The sequence below is a fragment of the Punica granatum genome, chromosome 3, assembly GCF_007655135.1.
Source record: "Punica granatum isolate Tunisia-2019 chromosome 3, ASM765513v2, whole genome shotgun sequence".
NCBI lineage: Eukaryota > Viridiplantae > Streptophyta > Magnoliopsida > Myrtales > Lythraceae > Punica > Punica granatum.
Genome location: NC_045129.1, coordinates 11,268,360 through 11,295,248, shown reverse-complemented (window position 1 = coordinate 11,295,248; position 26,889 = coordinate 11,268,360). Strand labels below are relative to the sequence as shown.

The 26,889-nt window shown below is 37.5% G+C and overlaps 1 protein-coding gene and 1 long non-coding RNA gene across 2 annotated transcripts; both read right to left on the bottom strand.

The window, feature by feature from the left end:
- Window positions 1-725: 725 nt before the first annotated feature.
- LOC116202013 lies at window positions 726-1,743 on the bottom strand. Its single transcript, XR_004155971.1, has 3 exons — window positions 1,606-1,743; window positions 1,120-1,422; window positions 726-925 (listed from the first exon to the last, which is right to left on the bottom strand). It is a non-coding gene; the product is annotated as an uncharacterized LOC116202013 (long non-coding RNA).
- A 16,346-nt stretch (window positions 1,744-18,089) lies between these two features.
- Window positions 18,090-25,988, bottom strand: LOC116198542 (protein TONSOKU). Its single transcript, XM_031528710.1, has 19 exons — window positions 25,547-25,988; window positions 24,107-24,904; window positions 23,465-23,641; window positions 23,113-23,204; window positions 22,838-22,936; window positions 22,279-22,730; window positions 21,921-22,198; window positions 21,424-21,571; window positions 21,137-21,253; window positions 20,954-21,054; window positions 20,702-20,825; window positions 20,389-20,501; window positions 20,042-20,153; window positions 19,830-19,934; window positions 19,618-19,684; window positions 19,394-19,514; window positions 19,131-19,301; window positions 18,927-19,044; window positions 18,090-18,833 (listed from the first exon to the last, which is right to left on the bottom strand). The coding sequence occupies exons 1-19, from the start codon at window positions 25,817-25,819 to the stop codon at window positions 18,316-18,318; spliced, it is 3,984 nt and encodes a 1,327-aa protein (XP_031384570.1). The 5' UTR covers window positions 25,820-25,988; the 3' UTR covers window positions 18,090-18,315.
- Between the last annotated feature and the right edge of the window lie 901 nt (window positions 25,989-26,889).

Here is a 26,889-nt window from a genome sequence, read left to right as displayed (position 1 = left end):
TAATCCCGTGATGACACATGTCGCTGCCTTGTTAAGCCTGTTTTTTCATTTCACTATTATATATACTAGTATTTCAACCCGATTCTTTACAAGAACTATAGGATTGAAATACCGTAGTTAAATGAATGAGATATAATGGTAATGCAATGAGAAAGTACAAACTAAATAGTTTTGATTATGATATGGTGCATATATTTGAAGGAAATAATTTCAGGTAGAATTGATTTCTAAATTTTGCGAAATTTTGAAATATAAAAGACCTTATTCAATTAGAAAATATTTCCGATCAAACTGTAATGTAGGCACAAGTAGAAGGCAGAGGCGGAGAAACATATTTCATGAATAAATCCGTATAATTTTATATATAAATAATTAGTAATAATGAGTTGAGTTTTTACATTATCGTTCATTCATTATTTTAATAGAAAGATACCTAATTAATTAATTAATTAATTAATCAGTTCTGACCTAGATTGTTGCAGCTTCCTCTAGATTCATTAATTTTAAAGGAAATTATTTGAGATAGAAATGATGTCTAAAATTTTCCAAGTTGAGACATAAAAGACCTTGTTCAACTATAATATATATTTCGATCAAACTGTAATGTGAGCACAAGTTGGAGGCAGAGGCGGAGTAATATTTTCGAATACTTTCACCAAGGGAACATATCCATTTATGAATACTTTGACCAAGAAAGAATGAAGTAATGATCGAGTCGAGGCAACCGGAATAGCATTATGGGATAAATGTAAAGCAACTAGTGTGCACAGGAGACACTGTCAAACCACGGCTCTTAGACGACTACAATGAGTCCTGCTGTATCAAGTCTCCATAGACGAAAGACACGTGGATCGATCTGCTGTGGAGCTCCTTTCAGACTCGGGCTGTCCGCTTATGGTACGTGTCCCAATGTAATGATCTGTGCCTAGCGCCGATACATTACCAAGTTAAAATCGGTTTGCCCAGTTAGTTGCAGTCACAAAGAACAGACAGTAGTAAGAAGTAATATCAATGGCCCTGCGGTCGACCACCACCAACGTTCAGTGTTGTAATAATAACTCTTGAATTGAAAGCAAAACCAGCAGGACTAAGGGAAATGAAAATGATTCTTTCACATACCACAGTTTTCCTTCATTGCCTCGGAACCTCGTCGAAGACAGCGGCCTGCCCCTGCACAACTTTCTGCTGTTGGAGATCGGAATCCCGATCTTTATATAATTATAAATGTAGATTTTTTTTCTATATATATAAAAATGTAACTTGAATTCATCAATACAGAAAGAAAAGAAAAAAACAAAGAAGACTCGCTTTTTCTAGTTCCGAGTTCAATTCAAGCATCTTGTTCTCAGCCTCAGTTGCACGAGTTTCTAGAGCTCCTTTCACCTTTTGCTGCGACTCTAATTCCTTCTTTGGCTTGTGAATCTGCATTCAAAGGGAAGAGAAAGTCGATAATTTGTGGTGTAGTTCTCGAAGTAATTGCAGCAAAACATGACTCAATATGTAACCTGTTTCTATTCACCAGCCAGTGCATAAGCCTTTCAGACCTGCTCTATTTAATATGTAATCTGCAAAGTCCATTCGATTTACTTGAACCATTCAATTTACCTGTAAATGCGAAATGGTGGCAAGGTGGGCGGAGACGGAGTAAATAAGATGACAATCCTCGGATGTCTACATGATCCTGGCTATCCTCCAACACGGATTTGAAACTCATACCTGCAACGCATTGCAATCCACAACACAACACAAAGATCATTTAATTCAACCCAATAATTGAAGAAGATAAAAGATTACACATTTGAACACTTCAAACCAATCTCCTTGCATATTGAGAGAGATAGTGCGTTGGGTTTCAGAGTTAAAAGTAACTTTGATTTTGATTTTGATTGTGGAAAAGGACAAATGAGATGGTATTATAAATTTGACTTGGGAAACGTGTGTTTTTGTTGTGTAGTGGGTAGAGTTAAAATCAAAATCATGAACTCCAAAACCAAACGGGCCAGTACGGATCCCCATTCTTTCAAGATGCATACCACTTGAACATATATTTCACTTACGATTTGCTGTAGCTCGAGGGCGGCTAAATGGGTAGTCTCCCATATATGAGACTAATTATACAACCAAAAAAAAAAACAAAGAAAAGAAAGGATTGGCAGTAGAGTATTTCATCCACAAGGAAAAAGAGCGTTCATGAACTACGCAAAATATGAAGAGCCAATTGGGGCAATGTAGAGGGACTGAGAGTGATGGAGACGGAGGAAATGCATAGAGGGAGATGTAGATTGAAGATGTGACAAAGAAGGAAGAAGAAAATGGAGAGTTGTGCAAAGTCGGTGGTGAAGGAGACGTGGGTATTCAGTGAGATTGGGAACGAAAATGCAATAATAATGGTGAGAGAAGTTGAGGATTGTAGAGAGAAGCGGAAAAGATGAAGGGGATCGCTTCCCAGGGCATGCCGGTGCTTGCCTCGCTTGTATTGCGTTTGGTAACGAATGTTAAGGTTGATTTAATTTGATTTAGTTTAAATTGAATAGATGAAAACACAAGTAGTTGAGAAACATATGTGAAAGAATTTGAAGAAAAAGATAGAGAAAACTATCACTGTCATCCATTTACTTGTACCTTACCACCACTTAAGTTCCTCATCAATTTTTGCCATCAATTTCGCTTAAACGTTGGGGTTCCGTCAATCAATTTAGTCCCAACCGTCAATGTCACTAACGGATGTCTGACGTGGCTGCCTCGTTGGACAAAACGGTGTCAAAAAAATAATTTTTTAATCTGACTTTCCAAAACTATCACTGTCATCCTTTTACTTTCCTTGAGCTACCAATTTAGTCCCTCCTCAATTTTTGCCACCAATTTGGCCCAAATATTGGGGTTCCATCTATTAATTTCGTCATTGCCGTCAATGTCGCCAACGGATGTCTGACTTATCTGCCTTGTTGGAGAAAATGACGTCAAAATATTATTTTTAATCAGAGTTTCTAAAATAAAGTCGCTTTTGGCAGTTTTTTGAAAATTTATTTATTTATTTATCTATTATTTTAACGAATGAAGGGCTAGACTAGCGAGACCTCCCTAGACCACGGGGGCAGTGGCCGGCCGGGGAGGCCCCAGTCGGTCTCCCCCCCTTTCTGAATCCCTATGTTTTACTCTTTCAGTGAGGGTGATGTTGCCAATCGAAGGAAGAGATGCATTAGTTCGTTGGAAAGGAGGGAGGTTGCTCGGAAGGGCCTGTGACTGAGCTGCTACGATGGAAGACCACTGGAAATGGACTAAAGAGGCCACCTGAAATTTGCTATAGGTAAGGAAAATTGAGGTTAGTCGTTAGAGCTGGACACGAGGCTGAACTGGGAATGACTTCGGAGCTCCTGATACTACTAATCGAATAAGGAGACAGATTAGTAGTATCAGGAGCTCTGAAGTCATTCTTAGTTCATCATCGTGTCCAGCTCTAATGACTAATCTCAATTTCCCTTTCCTAAGAACTGTAACGAGCTTCATGTCGCCTCTTCAATCTTTTTCAAGTGTTTCTCCATCATAGTAGCTCAACTGCAGGCCCCTTCGAGCAGCCTCCTTTTCTCTAATGAGCTTATGCATCTCTTCTTTCGATTATCAGCATTACCTTCACCGAAAGAGTTAAACAGAGGGATTCGGGAAGGAGGGGAGACCGATCGGGGCCTCCCTGGTCAACCGTTGCCCCTTGGTTTGGGGAGGTCCCGGCGGGCCTACCCCTTCATCCGTTAAAATAAATAAATAATTTTTAAAAAAATTACCAAAAGCGACTTCGTTTTGGAAACTCTGATTAAAAATAATTTTTTGACCTCATTTTTCTAACAAGGCAGCTACGTTAGACATTCGTTAGCGGCACTGACGAGGATGACGAAATTAATAGACGAAACTCCAACATTTAGGCCAAATTGGTGGCAAAAATTGAGGAGGGACTAAAGTGGTGGCTTGAGAAAAGTAAAAGGATCACTGTGACAGTTTTAGAAAGTCAGATTAGAAAATTATTTTTTTGACACCGTTTTGTCCAACGAGGCAGCTACGTCAGACATCCGTTAGTGACATTGACGGCTGGGACTAAATTGATTGACGGAACCCCAACGTTTAAGTGAAATTGATGGCAAAAATTGATGAGGGACTTAAGTGGTGGCAAGGTACAAGTAAAGGGATGACAGTGATAGTTTTCTAAAAAAGATAGAAAAAAGTAATGATTATATTATTGAATTGAGAAAAAAATGTTGAAATTGATGAAAAATGTTAAATAATTGAGAGGATTTAATATTTTAAAAATAATTTGAATAATATATAAGTAAAAGTGTGAGATGGAATTTGAAGAAAGGATTAAAAAAATATAATAATTGTATTGTTGAATTAAAAGAAAAGTAAAATTAAATTAAGTTAAGTTAAATTTGATTTTAGCAATCTAACAGTCATGCTACCACAAGCTGATGGTTTTTGATATTCGATTAGGGGCTAAGAGTTCTTGAAGAGATCTATATGAAGTCCACTCTTCTGCTTTATATATATATATATATATATATATGTAATAGATAGATTATATATATATATTGGAACCAGATTAATCCTCTTTGGCCATATTTGATATGAAAGGAAAAAAATAAAAATTAAGAGAAAAAAATATTACAATATTTACCACAGAAAGACAGTATTATCGTATGTATAAATATAGGTGAATTCTAATATGATTTCGAGTCACGATGATATACTTGGTATATCAGTTCAAGCATTTAGTACTTTTATTATTTGTGATAAATTATAACAAACACTAATCAATTAAACTAAAATACTAAACACTTAAACTAAAATACTAAACACTTAAACTGAAAGTAAAAGTAATAAGCACTTACTTGTACTAATCATGAGTACTAAAAGTATTAGATAATTGAACTGAAGTACTGAATATTTGAATTGATAGTATTAATATGCGTTATCGGGACTTTGAGTCATGTGAAAAGAGTAATAAATATAATAGTATGAAGTCTACCCAAAAAATTTTAAAAAGTAAGTCTGTGCCGCTTTCATTTTAAGTGTACATTAAGTGGCCTTATTCCACTGATTACAAGGTGTGTTTATGGGGAGATCCAGTGGTACAATCACTAAAACCTAGGGTTACAGACGCCTTATTTTAATTCCTGTAATAAAAATTCACATAATTTACTAGATAATTACTCCAAATATATATATATATACACATATATATAGGTATATAATTTGCTAGGTGTATGGGTAATTTACTATAGAAATAAGTAATCTACTCCAAGTAAGTCACTCGAAATGCGAGTCTATTTGGCTTATTGCAATTTATACGTTACACAAGTAATTCACTCAGTATATATTTCAGTAATCAACTACTTAAACTCTCATGTGAATGTACGTGACACTCATTTCCATGATGATTGGACCTTAGACCTCCCCGTGTTGATCTAAATGCTAATGCATATATATATCCTTCCAAACATTCCTCTATCTTCTTTCTTTTTTTGTTTTTTTTTGATGAATTTCTTTTTTTTCTTTCTTGTTCCACTGCCTTTGCTTTGGAATGACCATATGGTTCTCAGAATTGTTTAATTATCAGATAAACATTAAATAAATAAAAGAAGAAAAGTTGACAAAACAGCTGGTCGCATGTTTTGTTACCAATTTCCACCACACGTGGGATAGGGTCCATTTAAAAGCAGAAAACTTCAAAGAGGAAAATGGACAAGGCACCTGCAGATAACATTTCATAATTCAAAGAACAGAAAATCTTCCAGAAAGAGATTCAATTCATATTCAATCACAGAGAGACTTGCCCCTTTTCATAGGCAAATAAATAAAATATAATTAAGGAGCATTGCATATTTAGGGAAAAGTACAAAAATCCCATTGTAATTTGAGCTTGAGACAAATTGCGCCATGTGATTCTTTTATTGCGCCTTGTGATTTTTTTAGGGACATATAACATCTTGTGGTTCACTTCGTGAGACATAATGGACCTTACTGTTAATTTTTTAATTACTTTTGGTCCTCAAACTTTTCTTTTTTCATTATTATCCTCAAACTTTCAATTTTTTTTTTAATAATTTGACCCTAAAATTCGAAAAAAGAAAAAAAGGGAAAAATGGGCTTGGGCCGCCGGTCAACAATCCTAACCCCACCACCGAGATTGCCGACACCCATAGAGGATGCCGGAAACCTCAAGGGTGGGGTCGGGGTCGCCAATTGGTGGCCCTAGCCCCCAAATCGATCAGGATTTCGAGTTCGAGATCCCGGTCAATTTGAGGGCGGGGCCGCCAATCTGCAGCCCCCACCCCGACTCCATGGTCACCGGCATCCTCTGTGGGTGCATACGACCTCGGTGGTGGGGTTAGGGTCACCGACCGACGGCCACTGCCCCAGCCCCTTCTCCCTTTTCTCTTTTCGAATTTTAGGATTAAATTGAAAAAAAGTTGAAAGTTTGAGAGTAATAATGACAAAAAGAAAAGTTCAAGGATCAAAAGTAACAAAAAAATTAACTGGTGAGGTCTATTATCTCTCACGAAGGGAACCACATGATGTTATTTGTCCCTACAAAAATTACATGATCTAATTTATCTCAATCTCAAACTACATTGGGGTTTTTATACTTTTCTCTATATTGCAAGGACCGTTCATGAAAGTTCATATTTATATATCCGATATAATAATTATAAGGGATGATGCAATTAACAAACTATAATGTTGGATGAAACTTATCTCCAGAGCATAAGTTCAAAATCCACTGGATATCAAAATGTCTAGGGCAAGTTCCCGCTCGAGGGGTACATCTTATCAATCGATACAAACTAACCAACAAACCCCCCCCCCCCCCCCCCCCCCCCCCCCCCCCCCCCCCTTCACACACACACTTGGTTCACTCTAGAATCCATCGGGACAGCGATTGACTTCTCATTCGGTATTTATCGTATAATTAAGCAATTTTTTTATATATGAATTATAGTATCTGAAAGTCTAATTAAGTTCCGACTAATTTAGTCTATGCAAATTGATTCATTAAGGGATAAAATTCTCTCATTATGAATTTTTTGTATTCATAAGGACTCAAATTCGAGACATTACTGAAGTGGAACGAGTGTCGAATCGCTTGAATTAATTTATGTTGATAATTTTTAAAATACTGTTTTTCAAATACAACGAGTTAGTTAATAGGGTCTCGGGGAGTTGATTTTGGTAAGTTTAATAATTCGATTAGTCGATTCAGTCCAACTGTCTCTCTCCTCCATTTGTGGTTTCCAATACCAAAAACTTTCATGATGATCACAATGACTAATACAATTGGTAGGATAAGTTGTCAAGGACCAAATATTTATCCAAGTTAAGATCCTGCTCATAGATCTAAAAGCTGGTTTGGTTTTAGAGTTATTTTTTAATTATACTTCACTCTACTTTACTTAATTTCACTTATTTTTAATTCAATAATATAATTATTACTGTTCATTTTTTTTTCAATTTTTTAACCATTCAATTCAATTTTTAATAGTAAATTCTCTCAACTATTCATTATATTTTTTCACAATTCAACAACACAATCTTACTTTCTTTTAACTATTCATTATTTTTTCATATTTTTTCTCATAATTCAACAACACAATCATTACAATCCAATTAAATTTACATATATATAAAGTTAGAGTAAAATTGAGCTTAACTCAACTCTAAAACCAAACGAGCTAATAGAACTTTCTTTTGATATACATGCCTAAGCTCGCTCCCCTTTGTATTGGAACTTCAGCATGTAATGTTCATTTGAAATAACCATTTACTTGTACGTTATATGGCAACAGATCTACTTATCCTAGCTTGCACGGCCTCGTCCTTGAATCTCCTCGAGTAATATTTCACTTTAAGTAACTATAGAATTTTAATATAATACACTAGTATTCTATCCTGTACGTTGCACGGATTTCTTATTGCATATATATTAATATTTTATGAGAACTATTCATGTTTTTAACAGTAACTTTTCTTATTAGTAACAACAAATGATTAATTTAGAAACTCAAAACAATAATCTTCAATAATATTAGACTATACATACACGATTAAATAAAAATTTGTAACTAATTTTCTTATACAATATGAATTATATATATTAATGATCAATATATTGATTATCACGGATATTCAGTTAATATTTTTATTAAGTCAAAAATTAATTTTTTCTCTAAAAGATATTGTTTTGTGATTCTAAATTTCAAATTTTAGTTTTTTTTAATGAATCATAAACTTATAGAATTTGTGATAAATTTTAATTTTTCAAATAACCTTAATTCCATTAAATTAGTGGCTTGTGATAATCTTTATCTTTTTTGAAAATTACATAAATAAAAATTTACTGTTCTTTACTGTTATCCCATTGATAATTTGAAAATTTTAAATTTGATTTTTTTTATATTTATAAAATTATGCATTTGTCATCTATATAGACCAACTTCTAATAAATAAATATATATATATATATATATAATCTAAATAGATAGATAATTTTCTAAATTATATTAGTCCAAGGAGCTTCCTCATATGTAGTTTAATATATATATATATATATATAGATAAATGGATATATGAATACTATAATTAAAATATATATTATAATTATATAAATAATCTCAAGTTATATCATATCTTCGGCCTTAATTGAAAAAAAAAATACAGTGGCTAAAACAATGGAAACATATAGTTTTTTTGTATTTATTTTTCAAATTTAATAATAATAAGAAAATTTTATGAAAATTAATTGATAAATAAAGCAAATTGATATTTCTAATATTGTTAACTATAGGCCTATTAATTGCTTACATGAGTCAGTTTTACTATATATATGGATTTTTCGAAGTTAATAAGAACAAGAAAATTTTATGAAAATTAATTGATAAATAAAGCAAATTGATATTTCTAACCCCATTAAATATAAGCCTATCAATTGCTCGCAGTAGTCAATTTTACTATATGGATTGATGGATGTGGATGTCCAAGCTCCCCAGTTATACATGTTTCATCGGGATTAATTTACTTAAAAGCATGGTTTTTGAGGTGGACACTTCCCAAAGCACCAATCAATGACTACTCCAGGCACCAACTTACAATACCACGGCTTCACTTGCCAAAAAGATGGGAATCGGTGACCTGCACGTATCCAATTAGGATTACTCAAGAGTTGGGTCGACCGGATAAACTTCGAAAAGATAACGAACCATTCAAGGTTTTTCCTTTGCTGTGACGATCATATCTAAATTTTTTCATTTGATTCATGACGTTTCTTCACGAATTCATGGTAACCAAAATCTCTGTCTAGACTGAAATGTCGCGGTTTACGACCGAGATTATTGATATGATGAAGCAGGAGAATCTATATGCCTCCCAAGGAGGAGGAGGAGAATGGAGCCAAACAACGAGCTCTACAAAAACTCCGAAGGAGGCGAAAACTCTAGCACGTAGGGAAAAACAATTTAGAGAAGAACAACGAGATCAACAAAGACAAATGCAAGAGGAGACTGTAGCTCAAGAGAAGGCTCTAAAGGCGATGTTGCTCAAGCTTATTGACTAAGTAATAAGGTCACGTTGTTAAACTTGTGACATTGGCCTAGTTTGGTTGGGAATCGTAACATTAGGTTTGATAATTATGGTGCAATAATAATTTTTGACATAATTATGTGATGTAATTCTTGAGTTTACGTGCATATTTGTAGTAATTATTTGGGTTTGATTAAAATAAATTTCACGACAGTTTTCTGATAACAAATTCACAGCTTGTTGATAGACCTAAAAAAAACCATTGACATCTTAACTTGTTGACAGAAAGCCCACCATTTGAGCATCAGGCAACTCCATCAAGGTGATTCTAGACCGACACAAACATGGATTGTCCCAGGTTGATGTTAGGCGACGTCTGCTAAACTTGGGCGTAGGTTTCTCGAGGCCGACGTTAGCATGGGTAGTCATAAAGGTGGTCATGCCCGACATTTACCAAACGTGGTCATAACCAGGTTTAGAGCTGCCCATATAAACGTCGCCCTAGGTGCTCCTCTGCTAACTAGAGGTTGCAGCGACTACCGGTATAGGTTGGCATAGATTGGCCTTTGGCGATGCCTGTCATAAACGTTGTGATACCCTATCCCGACCGGACCTTAGACGACCCATAGTTATGGGTCATCACAAATGTCACGAGACTTTTGGTGACGCTAGTATAGGTCGCCTAAAGTCCCAAAAGACGTCGTGATAGGCCCCTTTTTATTGTAGTGATCGAAGCATCGAGCAACATCATTAAAGTTTCATTAAAGATACCTCCAGTAAGGGGTCTACTCGGTTAGAACTAGGGGTGGTAATATGTATCGTATCGTGTCGTGTCATGTTTAAATGTCGTGTCTAATTGAGTTCGTGTCAAAAAGTTCTAAACTGGATCACGACACGTTTAATAAACGTGTCAAGATTTGCAAACAAAAAGACGGCACGTTTTATTTTATTATGAGTTGACACGAACATGACAAGTCTAACCCGTTTAACTAAGCGTGTCTAATTGTGTATGTATACTTACCTACATGATATGATACTGTTACCTTTAAATACGTATTATACCTACATGATATAAAAATATTAACTTTAATTATACGTTACTACAGATTAACATGATAAAAGCACCATAACCGGGTGATTTATATAAACAAATTTAGATGATTTTAGTGTATTTTCTTCTATAAATTGATACAATATGTGAAACAAATTTATTAATACAATAACACATAATATAAATGGATCTAACTGTATCTAAACAGATTATAATGGTTGAACCCGTTTATTTATTGTGTCTAAATGAGTTTGATCACATTTAACTTTAATCCAAATCCGCTTAATACCGTGTTGTATCCATGTCGTGTTATCGTGTCGTGTCAAATATTGTTGGCTCTAATTAGAATGCCTGTCCACGGCTTAAAGCTTCAATGAATCTACCTCCTCTAGGGTGTGCTCGCCTAGATCCCTTGAGCTTTCACCAGTTCGTCAAGGGTTTTTAGTATGTCACCCTCCAAGAAGTTCCACGAGTTCTCAGCTAAAATCCAATGAAACGGAAAGTGAAACTGAACACAAACATTTACATATTACACATCTACACACACATAAGTTAAATACGCAACTCTAATTTCTTACAGAATCGAAGCATATCTTGAAAGAGACTAAAAGAGTTATATCTACACACATAGTTTCGAGATGCATGACGCGTTTGATAGTGACCTATTTGAAAGTTAGTGGACATTAAATTAGGTGAATTGCCCTTCAAATCGATTGAGGTGTAGGGCAGCAAAAGCATCAAATCAAGCCCGTAAAAGAGGAAGAGGAGATTGAGAAATGGGACAGGATTTGGGAGGTTGGAGTGGTGAGAGGAAGGGTGGGAGAAGGAGTCGGGCACTTCTTAAAAAGAGACCATTTCCTTAGTCGGCCATTGATAAAGGACGTGGGGGCCTTTTCCATTCACCTAACCATGAAAAAAAAGAATGCATTGCCTTGACGTCTCCCCATAATCCCCTCCCCGTCTGGCCCCCACTCTTTTTGTTCAAAGCTTTCAACCTTTCTTTTCTTCCGCCCCATAATTCTCTTTCGCTTGTTCTTGTCCATTTTTCCATCTCATCTTCCTCAATTATTTTCTCTCGTCTCTTCCCTTTCACCAAATCTAAAGAGAAGTTCCTCAAATCTTCTTTTACATGCATATGCATGTATCGTTTTTAGATCTTAACCGATTGATCTACTACGTGAAAAGTTGTTCTCAGCATTCTACGTCTCACCCGATCGATAATATAAACTTGATACATATTTACTATTTAAAGCCCTCTTCTATCTATTCTTCACATGTAAACGTTAACCCAACTTGCAGATCCTTGACTTATAGTTAACTCCCATGAAACTCTCACTCTCTTAATATAAGTAAAACAATACGAGAAAACGAAAGAGCTAAATTCAAAAAGAGTAAGATTGATACAATATCTCCTCAGGTTTTTTTGGTGATTATATATGTGTGCGGGTATCCCCCATCGAGGCTCAAATCCACTTGAGGTCGAGTTGGATGATTATCTTTGTGAATCTCCTAGTCCAAGCATGGATGGTTTACTTTTGACTTGTCATAACAAGTGAATTAGTCGAGGCATGCACAAGTTGATCTCGACACTGCTTAACCAAGCGCGAATCAGAAAAAGGAAAGTATGCTATTCTCCAACTATATGCATAATCAAACGGGTTCTCTTCATTCATGGTTCAATAGGAACCATATATGATCCTCATAACATCCATGATAATGAAAAGATTTTTGGATATAAAGGGGCACAAGTAATTCAATATCCTTCTATTTACATATTAGTTATCAGGGCCCTCGTTTTTTTCTATCTTTTTCTTGACAATTGACTAATTGAGAAAAATTGAGAGAGAGAGAGAGAGGAAACCTTTATACTATTATTCTTATGTCACACTCAGCTTTTCATCACTTCAGCTCCCTCTTAACCAATTAGACCCATTCAAACCAAAAAGCTCTCTTTCACTTCCTCTGCTTTATCAACTCTCTGCTTCCCAACCCCCCAAAACACCATTTCTACATTACCACCACTACTACTACTTCACCCATACTTTGTGTGTACTTTCAACCCATCATATCATATAACACTCTCTCTCTCTAAATCTCTCCAAACCCACATGGCAGAATAGTACACAAACAAAAACCACACCCCATGCAATCAATCTTCTATACACTCACTCATACCCATACCCCTTCCTTCTTCTTCCTCTCTCTCTCTCTCTCTCTCTCTCTCTCTCTCTCCCCTCCATTGTCTCTCCCCACCTCCTTTTGCCCATCTTCTCTCCTTCTCACCACCTTTCCTTTGCTCTGCTTCCCAACACAGAGTTATGGGCTCATCACCTTCCTTAAGGAGGAGGCCTCCTCAACTTCTGCACATATTCCTCCTCCTCCTCCATCTCCTACTCCTGCTTCTGGGGCACCCTTGTGAAGGATCAAGACCGTCTCCAGCAGCCAAAAATGTGTTCGAAATCAGACCGAGGCATCACGGTGGCCACAGCAGCAACATCGGGCACTTCTACGGGTTCTTGCCCAGAGGCATCCCCATACCGGCCTCGGGCCCTTCAAGAAAACACAATGCCATTGGCTTACAGAGCTTGGCCTCACCCTGATTCTCTCTCTCTCTCTCTCTCTCTCTCTATATATATATATATATATATATATCTATACATGATGAATACATATATATTCATATGTGCTTTAACCTAAGGTGACTTGCCCTGAATTTCTTTCTTCCTTCATTTCTCCTTTTTGTGGTTCTTACTCTGTTATGTTAGTTAGCTCTGTTAGAACCAATCACGAGTTGGTGGCAGTTTATGTAAATTAATGTGGTGGAGTGGTTGGAAAAATCAAAGAGAGTTTTCTTTTTCTTCTTTTCTGAAGGGGTTTGATTGGATCACAGAATTGCTTGTGATGATAAGACTCTGTTTTCCTTGTAGTCTGCTTCATCATCTTATACTTGAGAGAAGTGCAGAGACTGCGAATTACTCAATTAGAATTCCTCTATCTTCTCCTCTTCTTTTTATTTGCAAATATATGTGATCAGTTAATTTTCATGAGACTATTCTCAATATTTGCTTTTCCACCTACATCTGTAGCACCCTTTCTTCAAATTTTTCGATTATAGGAAAGCCGATATAGGTTGGGGAACAAAGAGGGACGGGAAATCCCACTGGCAAGAACCGAATCCCGAATTCTAATTCCATGCAAATTTTAGCTCTTGTTTTTCAAAGGGTATACTTACGTAGTTCAAAACTTCCCCATGGATTAATTAATGAATTAGCCATTAAAGAATGTTTAATTCTGGAGTTTTTTTTATGGAAAGGGAAAGCCAAAAAAGGTTGGGTTGTCGACAACTATTGATCAGAAGAGTACAACATTATTTGTAAGAAAAAGGAACAGTCAGTGTCCACTGTATTCACTGCATATGCGCAGAAAGTTTTGGTTTTGGCATACGCAAAGGAATTCGGTCGACAAAGGACCGAAAATGCAGCAACAAGTTGGGGGGCATAAAGCAAATCACACACTAGCTTTCATCTTCTACATATCTATATTATTCGATTTTACGTGGTGTTCTCAATATATTAGCTTATACTAATTAGGTAATTCCTATCTAAGAGTCCGGTTTGCCTTGACCACGAGACGCTTTCAGTACGCTTTAATTTGAACCCTTCACTGCTGGTAATGCCCCACAGCCGGCTGCGCGGTTTATCTATTATTCAATTGACGATGGAGTTAAAAATATGAAATTAATTAACGAAAAGGAAAAGGACGGCGGAGCAGAGTAATTCCTTGCTTCCATGAATTACGGGTAAAGTTAAAGGAAGGAAATATACGAATGATGAGGGGAATGGGGGGAGTATGTATGAAGATTACCCACGCGAGGCATTATTGCTGCAAATTTGAGCACTCAAAAGCCTCCATCAACGGTGAGTGTGAGGCAATGAGCCTTTCTTGATGAGGAGAAATATTGATAGTATTCTGATGGATCCAATAATTTCTGTAAATTATTATTATATGCCAAATCTAAAAAACTTTCGGTACGTATATCATGTCCTTTTTCGTGCATGGTGCAAATCAGTGCCGAGTTGAGTACAATGAAGTGTCAAAGTGAACGGCCCGCCCGGAATCTCCATATGCAATTGGATCAATTTGACGATGGAATACACTGTAGAGAACGATCATACACATTAGCGGCAGTTAAACACCTGATATGACCTATGGACCTTTGCAATATATGTATAGAATTAAGTGTTGAGTTAAGTTCTGAGGATAGAGGGGCGGAGCGTTCTTGATGAGCACATATTGCTAGTATTCTGATGGATCCAATAATTTCTCTAAATTATTATTATACGCCAAATCTGAAAAACTTTCGGTAGGTATATCGTGTTCTTTTCCGTGCTTGGTGCGCATCAGTGCCGAGTTTAGTACCCTGAAGTGTCAAGGTGAACAGCCCGGAATCTCCATATGCAATTGCATCAATTTGAAGATGCAATACAGCATAGAGAACAATAATACACATTAGACGGTAGTTAAAAGACCTGATATGACCTATGGACCTTTGCAAATCGCATTAAGTGTTGAGTTAAGTTCTGAGGATGGAGGGCCGAAGCGGAACTTGACAACTGCCAAGACGGTCCCAAAACCCGAATCATTAAACCAAATGCATTGAACGCCGAAGCAGACGATCAAGGTCTTTAAAATTTTCTTTATTGTCTTTCCTTTGTTGGCGTAGTTTGGTGCATGACCAGGCCAAAAGGTCCATAGAGCTGAACCACATCAAACTCATAATCCGCTTCACTTACGTTCCATTTGCGTGCACACATGGTTTCAGCGTAAAACCTAGATAGTCTGAAAATTCGGGCTTGACCAAACCATCAACAGGTTCTTTCGACTGATTGATAATAATTAATAACCGTGACACAGTTGGAGCCCTAGGGGCAATGTTATCTGTGACTTGTTTTACATTGAGACAAGCATATGGATATAATAGCACGAGAAATGATACAGGAAATAGTCGCAATTCTTGGAATGCTTCATCATATACACGTCTACGTACTTTCATTATTATCATCTTCATCCCCTCCCCTTTAGAATTTACAGAGAGAAAAGAGAACCATCAATGTGTAATGATTCTTGGAATAGTAGTTAAATCCAATAGCTGGCTTCGAATCATGGAAAGATACTATTTCTTCTTCCATGATTTTTTTTTCTTTTTTTTCACTTTCCGAAAGGAGAAAAGGTTTTCTGAGTGGCCAAAAAGAAAGTTAATTTCATCTTATATGGAGATGGGTTACGTGATTAAACTCCTCACTAATGCGACCAATATTAATTCAGTACAACGGCACTCGTGATCATTATATAAAACATAACACAGTTAATATATAAATGGACAAATAGTGTAAATAATATGTTAGGTCCATATGTGGACTTTTAAATGAAAATAAGGGTGTCCACGGGTAAAGGATGAATATGAAATAAATGAGAACCTACTCATTAAAAAAGAATAGGACCGAATAAATTACTATATCAAAGCGATTGCCGGAATTACTTAATACACATGACATAAATTTCAATTATGAAAATATAACGACAAAAACAAACTATCCCAATCTTCATAAGTTAACAAGTAGATTAAAAAAAATGCTTTACTAATTTCGAGCTGTCAAACCTTGCCACCCTAAAGTCCTCCTAAGGAACCTTGGGTGATCTTCTTATTTATCGAAAGCGTATATCTTGAATGAAGAACTTCTATAAAGATATTTTTTTTTCTCTTCTTGTGTTAAGAGCACTTATCTTCAATATTAATCTTCTAAAGAGTCTTTTTAAGCTATTTATATATGCATGACTTTTAAACTTCCAATTTTTGGACTTTCATGATTGAAATATTTTGCAACTTCCCTTGAATGACGTGGCATAATAGTATTGTACAATTTGTGAAGTTTTCATTCATTGGGACACCAAAATTCACTCAACTTGAGGGGACCTTCATCTTATGTGGCATCATCCGATACTTAGACTCAACTTTTAATATTAATATAGATTGAACTCATAAACTTGAAATAAAATAAAATAAAAATACACACATTATTCATGTAATTTGCCATTTCTATGATAAAGTTGAATTTACAATCAACTGTTTTGTTTTAGGTGGTTTTTTGTATTTAAATAGAGTCTCGGATTTAAATTTTGCGAATGTAGAAAATTTACGATTAAAAAAGTTTTACCTCTAAGTGGGCCAGCTAGGCTCGAACCTGAACTAATCGGGGTCAATTTGGTCTTTCAAATATTAGGTTATGCATATTGAAAAAGAAAATTACAAATCTCAAATCTAGAATCCATATAATCCAATCTTTTGTGCTAGACATCTACCCGAATAAACAACTATAAAATATGTATATTCATAAAAAGAAAACTATAAAATATGTGTATGAAACATATATTCCGGAATTTGTCGGGAAGTATATAAACAATGCGTTCTTCATACCTTACTGTGGTCTTTCCAGGCCGTATATATTAATCTAGTCCCATCCATTTTGATTTGAAATATTTCTCGGACCTTTGTTGACCAAAAAGAGAGGCGGAATAAGAACCACTCACAGAACATTGGTTCATGTTTTCATGGAAAAATGATAATAGAGAAACCCAAAAGCAATTCCTGATTCCTAATCAATTATCTAACTGAAAATCACGAGATGTGGTATTGGCAAACTACACTGACGCCGAACGAATTTAACCTGAAGTATAAAAGTGCTTGAAACTTATTGAAAGTACTATTCATAAGCCGATATTGAATTCTTAATTTGTATCAATTAACGAGTTGAAAATATTTTGTATTTTAAAAAGAAAATATAATGAAAAGGCTCGTGGAAGCGTAATTATGACATCCGTGGAGGATGTGGGCCCAACGTTCTCGATGTGGATTAAAGAATTCAATTGAAAGAACAGACAGGGAAAAGGAACAATCTTCTGGAAATCTTATGCTAATCATGCGTTTTTCCGAACCAAAGACTGCTCACTTTTCGCACGTTTGTTGTGTAAAGTTGGTGAATAATGAACCTCTTCCTCCTGTTCTTCTAGCTTTAACATGATGCGGGATCTTTCGCTTTCGCTCATTCTCAGAAGCTTTTCGAGGATGACGTAATTAACATAGTGATTATACGTTAACTCCTTTCTAATCGGTATGAATATGAACAGTTTAGGATCACCATCAACCAGAGAAGATAATGCCAGAGGCAGAGACTCATAATGCCACATCAATTCCTGCAAGAACAGGCACGGACGAAAAGAATTGCATTATCATTCGATGGAATTATGACCGAGATAAATTCCAAACTCATTATCTCTCGTGCTATGATTTCACGAAGAAAGCCTGCGAATTAAAATTCCAACTACTAAACACGAGAGGCCATTTTATTCTGTTTTCTTCCAATTTCATTTTCTTTCCGTCTTTCCTTTAGTTCGAAGAGGACAGGTACTCCACTAGAAGTTTTTAACAACAGAATGAACATACCGTGAGCCCATTTTCATGTACCTCCCAACAAAGCAACATATAGTTGATCAGTTTTTACAAGCATTTACATATATTATTAAGAATACCCAAATGAAAAAAAAAAAAACGTGTCGTCCCGCACTGATATGTCCAGTTCTCTGAAATCAAGTTGAAGCAATAACTCATAGTGACAAAGTTGAGAGAGATTCCAGGGCTGCAGAAGCTAATCCCTCCTGCAACAGGATTTGACACGGCAGCACCGGTTATCCGGGACTGAGAGATGGAGCACTTGTCCATCTGCATGCCTAAGGGCCGAGTTAACAGCCCTTGAATTAGACCACGAAGCGTAAAACGATTCCACAGCGGCGGAGGAGAACCCATTGTTGCTGAGGTCCAATAGCTCTAACTGCCTTGCAGACCCGATTGCAGCAGACAGTTTCTCAATAAACGGGCAATCAGGGAGAGGAACTCTATCACAAGAGCTAGCACAGCTCTGATCCATTCCGCAAGGATGAAGTTCTAATCTTGTCCTTTCATCTTCACTATCGGCAACTTCGAGCTGACTACACTCATGATTCAAGGCACATAAATCATTTTGAACGTGGTGAGAAGAAGATTCAGGATTCTTGGGCTGTAAAGAGTCATCTGACTTTCCTTCTCGTGTTATGTCACGTTGAAGGGCTTCTCTTTCGGGCTCATCCACATTATAGGCCAGATCAAGCTCTTTCACCGAACTATTCCCTGATACGGCAACAACAACAACAGCGAAGTGATGCACAGAATTTGGCTATTCATGACTTGGGCATATAAAGCAAGATGAGATTGGGATCAAACCGGCTAGCGCCTGAATGATTTGAAGAACTCCAGAAAGACCAAGCTTGCACTTATTCAATACCAATACTCTTGTGCTGCACTGATAACTTCTAAGCATTGACGCCAATGCAGTGGCTCCCTGCACCAAATATTGTCTTACTGATCACTAACTTGAGCAATATCCATTAGATACATTCTGATTAGAGCATTAAATATATAATGAACCTCTTGATTGATAATGTTTCCTCCCAAATTCAGATCTGAAATTGCGCCAAGCAGAGTATCCGTGCTAAATTGGGAAAAGTACATGGAAGACAGCCGGCAACATGACACGTCAAATTTCACGAGCTCATGGGTCTCGCACAACAATGATTCTGTCAACTGAAGTGCCCCATCCTGGACCCAAGATAATGTTGATACTTAGGTGATAAGCAAGGAAAGAGAGTATCATGGTATGGGCTTCAAGCCCACAACTTCAATTTACTTACAGTTCCAATACTGGTACCGCCGAGCATAAGTCCAGAAAGGGACAAGGTTTTAACCAGTTGACAGAGACTGTCAACGGCCGGTTTCATCAACTTCAATCCATTAAGACTCAGCTCCGAAAATCTGTAGGATGTAAACCTCAAATGTAGTTATTTTATTTCCATATTTGGAAATGCATCTTGCTGATAACTTGCCAAAGAATAAGAGAGCAGAGAAGATACCATACCTACTCAGAGTGCTGAGTTTGGACAGTAACTTAATGATGGCATTTCCCGATATATTGTCATTATGTCCTAATAAAGAGAAATTCACAAATGTTACTCAAGAAATTACTTTTTTTGCGTGTGATTCTAACCACCAACCCCCCCCCCCCCCCCCCCCCCCCCCCCCCACCCAAAAAAGAAAAAGAAAAAAAGAACCTTTTTCAGAACTGCGTACCTATCCAAAGCTGTGAGAGCATAGACCCAGCTTCAATTGCATCAGCAACCTTCTGAATAGTCCTGGATGAGATAGAACAACGTTCTATGTTCAAACTGTCAAGGGCTACAAAAGAGAAATAATCAGAACACATGAAAAATCTCTGAGCCAATTATACAACATGTTCGTGACGACTAGTTTAGGTACATTTTGCAAGAGTGGGAGCTCCTTACCTTTACAATTTTTCAGAATAGTTGAAATATAAGATCCACAAGCATCAGTGAGACGGTTCCCAGAAATATTAAGGACCACCAATCGTGCAAACAAAACTGGACTCTCACATATCTGCAGAGTATAATTAAATAAGCTCATCAAATCCATTCAAAAGACAAAACTTGGTCTTCCAAAACCATAATCTGGATTTATGATTCACTAGGAAAAGAAAAACAAGAGAAGATGCAGAATCATATCGAACCACATCATTAGGGGGACTTCAAGTGAAGCAAAGCAAATGGAACAAAGGCAAAGAAAAATCAGGAAATTAAAGCATGGTGGAATCATTACTGCGTTCTTAACAAACCTGAAATAAAGCTGTTGGACCAAATCGATTGCAATGCAAATCCAGACTCAAGTCCCCATAGTTTTGGCCTGATGATTTAAATATTTGTTGAAGTTTCTCCATTGTTCCATTTCCTGGAAGGGTTCACCCATAAACAGATCAGATTACCAAGAATATATATATATATATATATATATTTCGTTTGATTCATTTCTTTAGTGGACTACTAGAAACAAATGATTTGGACAAGAAAACTTGTTGAGGGAATGATCATGCATCGTTCATTGAGGAAGATCAAATGAATCTGAACATAACCTAGGATTCAGAAACTTACCCAGCAGATTGTGAGAAAGATTTAGCATTGCAATTGTTCCATGGACATTCAATGCATTCAGTAGCGGAGTTACGGACACATCTTGCAACTCGCAATCAGACACAATTACTTCATCTTCTGAGACCTATTATAGAGAGAGCCCCTTAAACGTTCAACTGATATTCATAGTGTTTAGGTAATATTTCAATTGGTCAATAGTAGAGGAAGTTTTCAATCCCTGTAACTGGTAATAAAGCTAGCTTCAGTTAATACCTCCAGATTGTAGAGCCTTGTCAGCAACTTCAAGTTGGGTGCCTCAGATAAGTCCTCACAGCAGCCAACATATAGCTTCATCAGGGGTTTCTGGATCCAACCTACAAGATCCCATCTAAAAATTTCTATCTACTTCTCCATATAAGAAAGTTCTCAAATAGATAAAATAACTGCAGAACATACCACCAACTAATACTTCAACTATGCCATTCTCAACAAGATCTTCTATGCCTTCAACAGCTTCCAACCGTTCAAGTATTCTTCCGCAACTTTTAAGTTGTTCGATGATTGGCAAGAGACCTATTTGGAGGGACCAAGGCAATAAACTATTATAAACAATCCAAACGGAGCAGATCAAGCAAGAATGAAGAGTCAAATAATTTGGACTGCTTTTCTTATATTTTTGGACTGATAATTCCAAAACTGGACACTCTTTGACTGGAAAACAATAAAGTTGCAGATTCATTTACCCTTCAATCTCTTCTCTGTGGGAAGCTGTAAATAGTATAAACATGCCAACTGAGCCTTCAGAGATTCAATGCTGAGATTAACATCAGACAAGAAGGAGCCAGCCTCTATGCGAACCAGGTCATCATCAATTTGGAATGTTATAAACCGCTGCAGTTGAGAATTTCCCCAGAACTTATCATGATTGAGTAATGACTTCGACAGTGGAATGGGTAACAAAATCATATGATAATGTTTAATCATAGCAAGGTCAAAAGATGATGCATCAGCAATATCACAAGAATCTAGCTTTACCATGAAGAGATCCTTATATTTTGGCTTATCAGACCTGAGGTTCCATGTAGAATGTATCCCTCCTAAAAGAATAACCATTTTTCCATGTCTAAATAGTGAACACCTTATTAACAATGATGATCCGATAGGAAGCTGCAAAAATGCTTTACATGCAACAAAATATTTCCCGCACCCTGTCGGGCACTAGATGGCAACTGTTACGTACTTCAGATTTGTTGGCAGAAGCATGAGGACCCAAATGAGCAACAATCTGCTTATTTAGAAAGTCCTCCCTAGCATTGAAGTTGCACTTTGAGCCTCCTGAGATAACATCATGAGCATCATCACAGTTTGATATATCTCCTTTGCCGTTTTGTGAAGCCACTTTACTAGAACTCCTGGTTCTGTAAGAACATGTGCTTTCTTCAAGATTGATCGGATTGTATAAATTTATATTATATTTGGAGTTATGTCGAACAGATGTTGGACTTCTTTTACAGTGGGCTGCAGATTAACAAAGAAAGTAGTAGTCAGTATTCCTTGACAGAAGATGGAAATCCAAAGCTAAAGTTGGTCAGACTTACAACCACTTCCACCAGAAGTGCCGACCGCTTCAGCAGAACATTTCTGAAGGCTCCCGCATTCTGTATCAGCTTGTGCATCATCTTCATCATCAGAAAGCACTAGGTGAACGCGTTTACGACCAACAATTGTACCAGATGATCTTGCTGGACTTGGAGAAACCGCGTTGGACCTCTCCAGAGTATTGGGTTCCCCAGGAAGAGTAGTTTTCAACTTCAATGGTCGATTGTTTCTTCGGAGAAATGAGACTAAGGGGGTGTCATCAGTTAACTCTTCCACATAGTTCAATTCTGTTTCACGAGCACTGGATGTACTTGTCAAGGGGGAACTGCAAGCTGTAGGCCTATTATCGCCCTCCGTGTCTGTCTCAGAGCAACATTCTGCTCCCATGTTGTGTGCTTCAAGATTTTCATCATCCGATTGCTTCAGCTTGTCAATTAGAAGCTGCAAGCGCCTGCATTAGTTGGCTTAAAACATTATTTCTGTTATCCCATTCTCTAGTCCATTATCCTAGAAAAGGTAAAAGTATACTGTTATGGCCTCATGAACACAGAGCTTTACCTTGCTTCTTCAATGTTGTCAAATCTGATCATGTGGCTGTAATGCATGTTCTCTAGGGCAGAAAGCTGTATAGAAGGAAGATTAGCTTCTACAGCAATCCTGCAATGAGGCATAGAGATTGTTCACTAAGATAAAGAAATCTGAGAAAGAAAAGAAATGTGCTTTTGGTTCATTCATTGGCTTCTTTGCAAAAACTAAATTTTGTCTCAATAACTGTAACGTTAATCCACTCAGAGAAAAGAAGAAACAAGATCCTACGGAAAGGATATGATCACCTATAACCTTCTTCGTAAGCATTCAGTGCGCCTCTCCAGTTCCCATCACAGTCGAGAACAGTGCCAATGTTTATCTTCACCAGTGCTTGCCCCTAAAAATCAAAGCAAAATTATGAAAGTGAACAGCCCAGAAACCTCAGCATACAATGAACAAATCTTCCCTTCGACATGTAGGCATATGATTTACCATTTTCAAGGTCACCTTTTTGACTTCCGTGGAATCTTATGTAAAGACTAAGATAAAGGAAAAGATTCCTAAAGCATGTCCTATTATGCTCTCTCCGAAATGGTGAAATTTAGAGAAAACTTGGAGGACACTCGTGTGTTCTCATAAAATTTATAAGTAACCCACCTCCATGTTGCCAATAGATTGGTAGATCTCCCAACTCTTGTTGTACCATTTAAGAGCTTTTACAAAATTTCTGAGCTTCTGGTATGACTCCCCAATGACAAGGTAAGAGTCACTCAGTTTTTCCTTGTCACAGAGCTCTACTGCAATTCTTTTCTTCCGCTTGGCAAATTCGAGATGCTGCAAAAGGAAAATCGGAGCAAGGTATGGAAAAAGAATTAAGCACAGGAAATGCACAACGTTCTAGCTCTATGATGACTTCTCCAGGCCAACCCTAAATCTCTATGTATAGGAGCGATATAGAGAAGCTACACGTACAATATTCAGCACATTATGTAGACATTATAAGCTTCCACATGATGCACTAAATCGTAAACAGCCACTCCTAAAAGTATAGAGCGAGAAAGCATGACTCTTTTATTATCCAAATGACAATCCAAGGCACTTCAACAATTGATCATATGGTTAATTTCTTCCCGAGCTTATTACATAATATCTCATAAAATGTAGACACATCCAGAGACCTGTTTTCTTCATTCCACGGAAGTTGGTTATTTTGCACGAAGAAAAAAGAGAGGCAAATTGCATAGAACTCCAAAAATGGAACAACCATAATGTAAAGTTCTCATAGAACATGGAACTGACCTTCAGCCACGCAGATATTATGCTTGACTTCTCTATAAGTAAATCGAGAGATTTATTCTGCTCTAATAGACACTTCCTTTCCCTGGAGGTGCCTCTAGCAGCTGCCAAGCTTCGAGCAAGCTTCTTGAAATTCTGCTCCTCACTCTTTAGTTCGTCCATCACCTTCATAGCTTGTTTCACAATATTAATATTTTGTTCAATTTGCTCGACTAATGCGTCCTCATCCTCCATGGATTTCGCCAGATCAAGTCCCTTCTGATAGCAAAGAATTGCATCATCATACCTTTGAACCCTGTAATGCAATTCTCCAAGGTTAATGTAGCCCTTTGCCTCACCTTGGCAGTGTCCTATTCTCTTGCAGATTATGATATCCTTCTCAATATGGTGCTTCGCCTTATCCCACTTTCTCAGCTCGGTGTAAACGTTCCCGAGATTGTGATTTAGCCTGCTGCGACCATCATCATCTTCAGGAACCTCTTCCTCATTACATATCTCTAATCCTTTAGTCAATATCTTTTCGGCCTCTTTCAAGTTATCAAGATCGAGTTCAAGCATACCAATGTTGTTATGTGCATCAATGTATTCTTTCAAGAAAGAGGATTTGTCAGTTGGTGGGCTATGCTTGAGAGTCTCCACAAGCTTCATAGCAGACTTGAAGTACTTCTTCGCATTTCGAATCGAAATATGATCATCAGAAGATCTTAAAAACATCTCATGGTATGTCCGACCAAGCTGTGTACTAGCCCTCTGCTGTTCGACAAGGTCATCAGAGTCCTTGGCAAGCTCCAAGTGTTTTTTCTGCCATTAAATTAATGAAATGAAAGTACCCTTGTTAACTGCCATCATTTTCGATCGTAAAAACATTCCAGTTGAAGGCATTAGGCAGCAAATTCTGCACCTGTACCGGTCTACACCCTACAGATTCAGCTAAATAATGACCGAAACCTTTCACAGGACACAGACTTGCTACTAAAATGCCTCTCAAACCTCAGACCACAAACAAGGGTCAATGCTGACAAATGTCAGGACAAAGCTCTTACTTAGAATCTGCTATTTTCTTGAACTGACACCACTCGGAAAATGGCTCGACAAGCCTGTTCCTTGTCATTGGCAGCCCCGGGACTAAATTCAAGTAAACTGAGACAGTTCATCTGATTCTGTAATGCCCTCCTCAATCAGAACACCGGGATATACAGTTTCCCCAAAACAAATGGAACCAACAATTCATATTTTTAATCTTATTTTGGCATAAAAAGATGGCTAAAAGCATACTCCGCGGAATCTGAAAATGAAGAATTGAGAAATGGAGTTCATTTTCTCAATCCGAAAGGGGATGAAACCGAAGCTTCTCCACATTTCTTAGCTTCCTCGCGGACGATACCAGAAATTCAACTAAAGCCCGCCATGAGAAAGGCTTAGAGGGTCTCGTCCCTGCTGTACCTGGTAAATGAGGGCGTCCTTGAAGTGCTCGAGCCGGAGATAGACCTCGCCGAGGGACTGACAGGTGGGCAGGAGCTGCTTCACCGGCAGGTGCTTGGAGGTGACTTCATAGTCCAGGCGCAGCCACCTGAGGGCCTCTACGTACTCCCCGCGGTTCTTCAGGATATTGCCGACCGTGTTCGCCCACCGGGCCTCCTCCTGCCTGTTGCCCTCGGCCTGGGCGCTGCGGTACGCCCGCTTGGCCGAGCTCAGCTGTGCATCTTCTCTCGGCATTTCCCGCGCTCCGCCGGAGCTGTGCCGTGACCTAACTTCCCGTGGGTTCTAGGGTTCAGGGGATTGGCGATTTCCCGATCTGATCTCGAGAGAGAGAGAGAGGTTTCGCGGTGGTTTTGGCTCTCTTGGCTTGGCGGGGCTTTTTCCCTTATTTTGAATGATATATGCTGTCCCGCCAAACCGAGGGCGGCGTCGCGGTGACCCGACCCGAACCGACCCGACTGGATAACCCGAAAAACCACGCAGTAGTTTTGGAAAGGCACTTTGGTTGGAGCCCAACCTTTGACGTTTGGGATTTTTATTCTTAACTGTTTTTTAATTGCTATATTCTTTATTAACCTTTTGTTGCCATCGTAGTCCGACTGTTCAATTTTTGATTAAAAAAACACATTTTTTGCCCCAAAAATAGTAATATAATTTTTGAAAAATTTAAAAGTACAAGAGAAAAATTAAAGAAAAGAAGAAGAACATGATAGGAAAAGGGGAGAAGAGGATGGGGGGGGCTTGTCAATAACCATCACCTTCCATTCAGGGTTGCCAGCAACATCCTTTGTCGTTAATAATCCCAATAAGACAGTGGTGGTCACTAATAATCCCTATTGACCAAACTAAAAAATTTGACAAAAGAAAAAAAAATTAACCGGGATAGGAGGGGGCGGTGGCCCGTCGACTCGATGGGCGACGACCGTAGGCAAGGCCCACACCATTCTCTCCCCTTTATCCCTTCTCCTTCTAGTTTCGTGTTCTTTTTTCAGTTTATTCGAATTGCTTAACATATATATTTATTTATTTATTTTATTTTTTTCTGGTGGTTTAGGGGCCGAAGTTCTGTTATTTTTCTTAATATTTCGAAAATTAGTATTGTTAAATATGATTACCTTTCTTTTTTTTGGATGAATGTGCTTTTAATGGTAAAAGGGATGACAGGACTTTAGTGACAAAAAACGAAATGCTGACAACTAGAATGACAAAAAAAAAAAGACTAAGATTAAACCGGCGAAAATGTGGATTAAAATATCTTTTGCCCTTTTAGCTTTTAACACTTTATTAAGAAATTATTTTTTTATAAC

What these genes read in the sequence shown, in the direction of transcription:
- LOC116198542 (XM_031528710.1), bottom strand. Translation starts at nt 25,819, where the DNA reads ATGCCGAGAGAAGATGCACAGCTGAGCTCGGCCAAGCGGGCGTACCGC. An exon ending in AATCTATTGGCAACATGGAG is followed by an intron (nt 23,205 to 23,464) that starts GTGGGTTACTTA and finishes TTTGATTTTTAG; the next exon opens with GGGCAAGCACTGGTGAAGAT. An exon ending in GTCCAACAGCTTTATTTCAG is followed by an intron (nt 20,154 to 20,388) that starts GTTTGTTAAGAA and finishes TATACTCTGCAG; the next exon opens with ATATGTGAGAGTCCAGTTTT.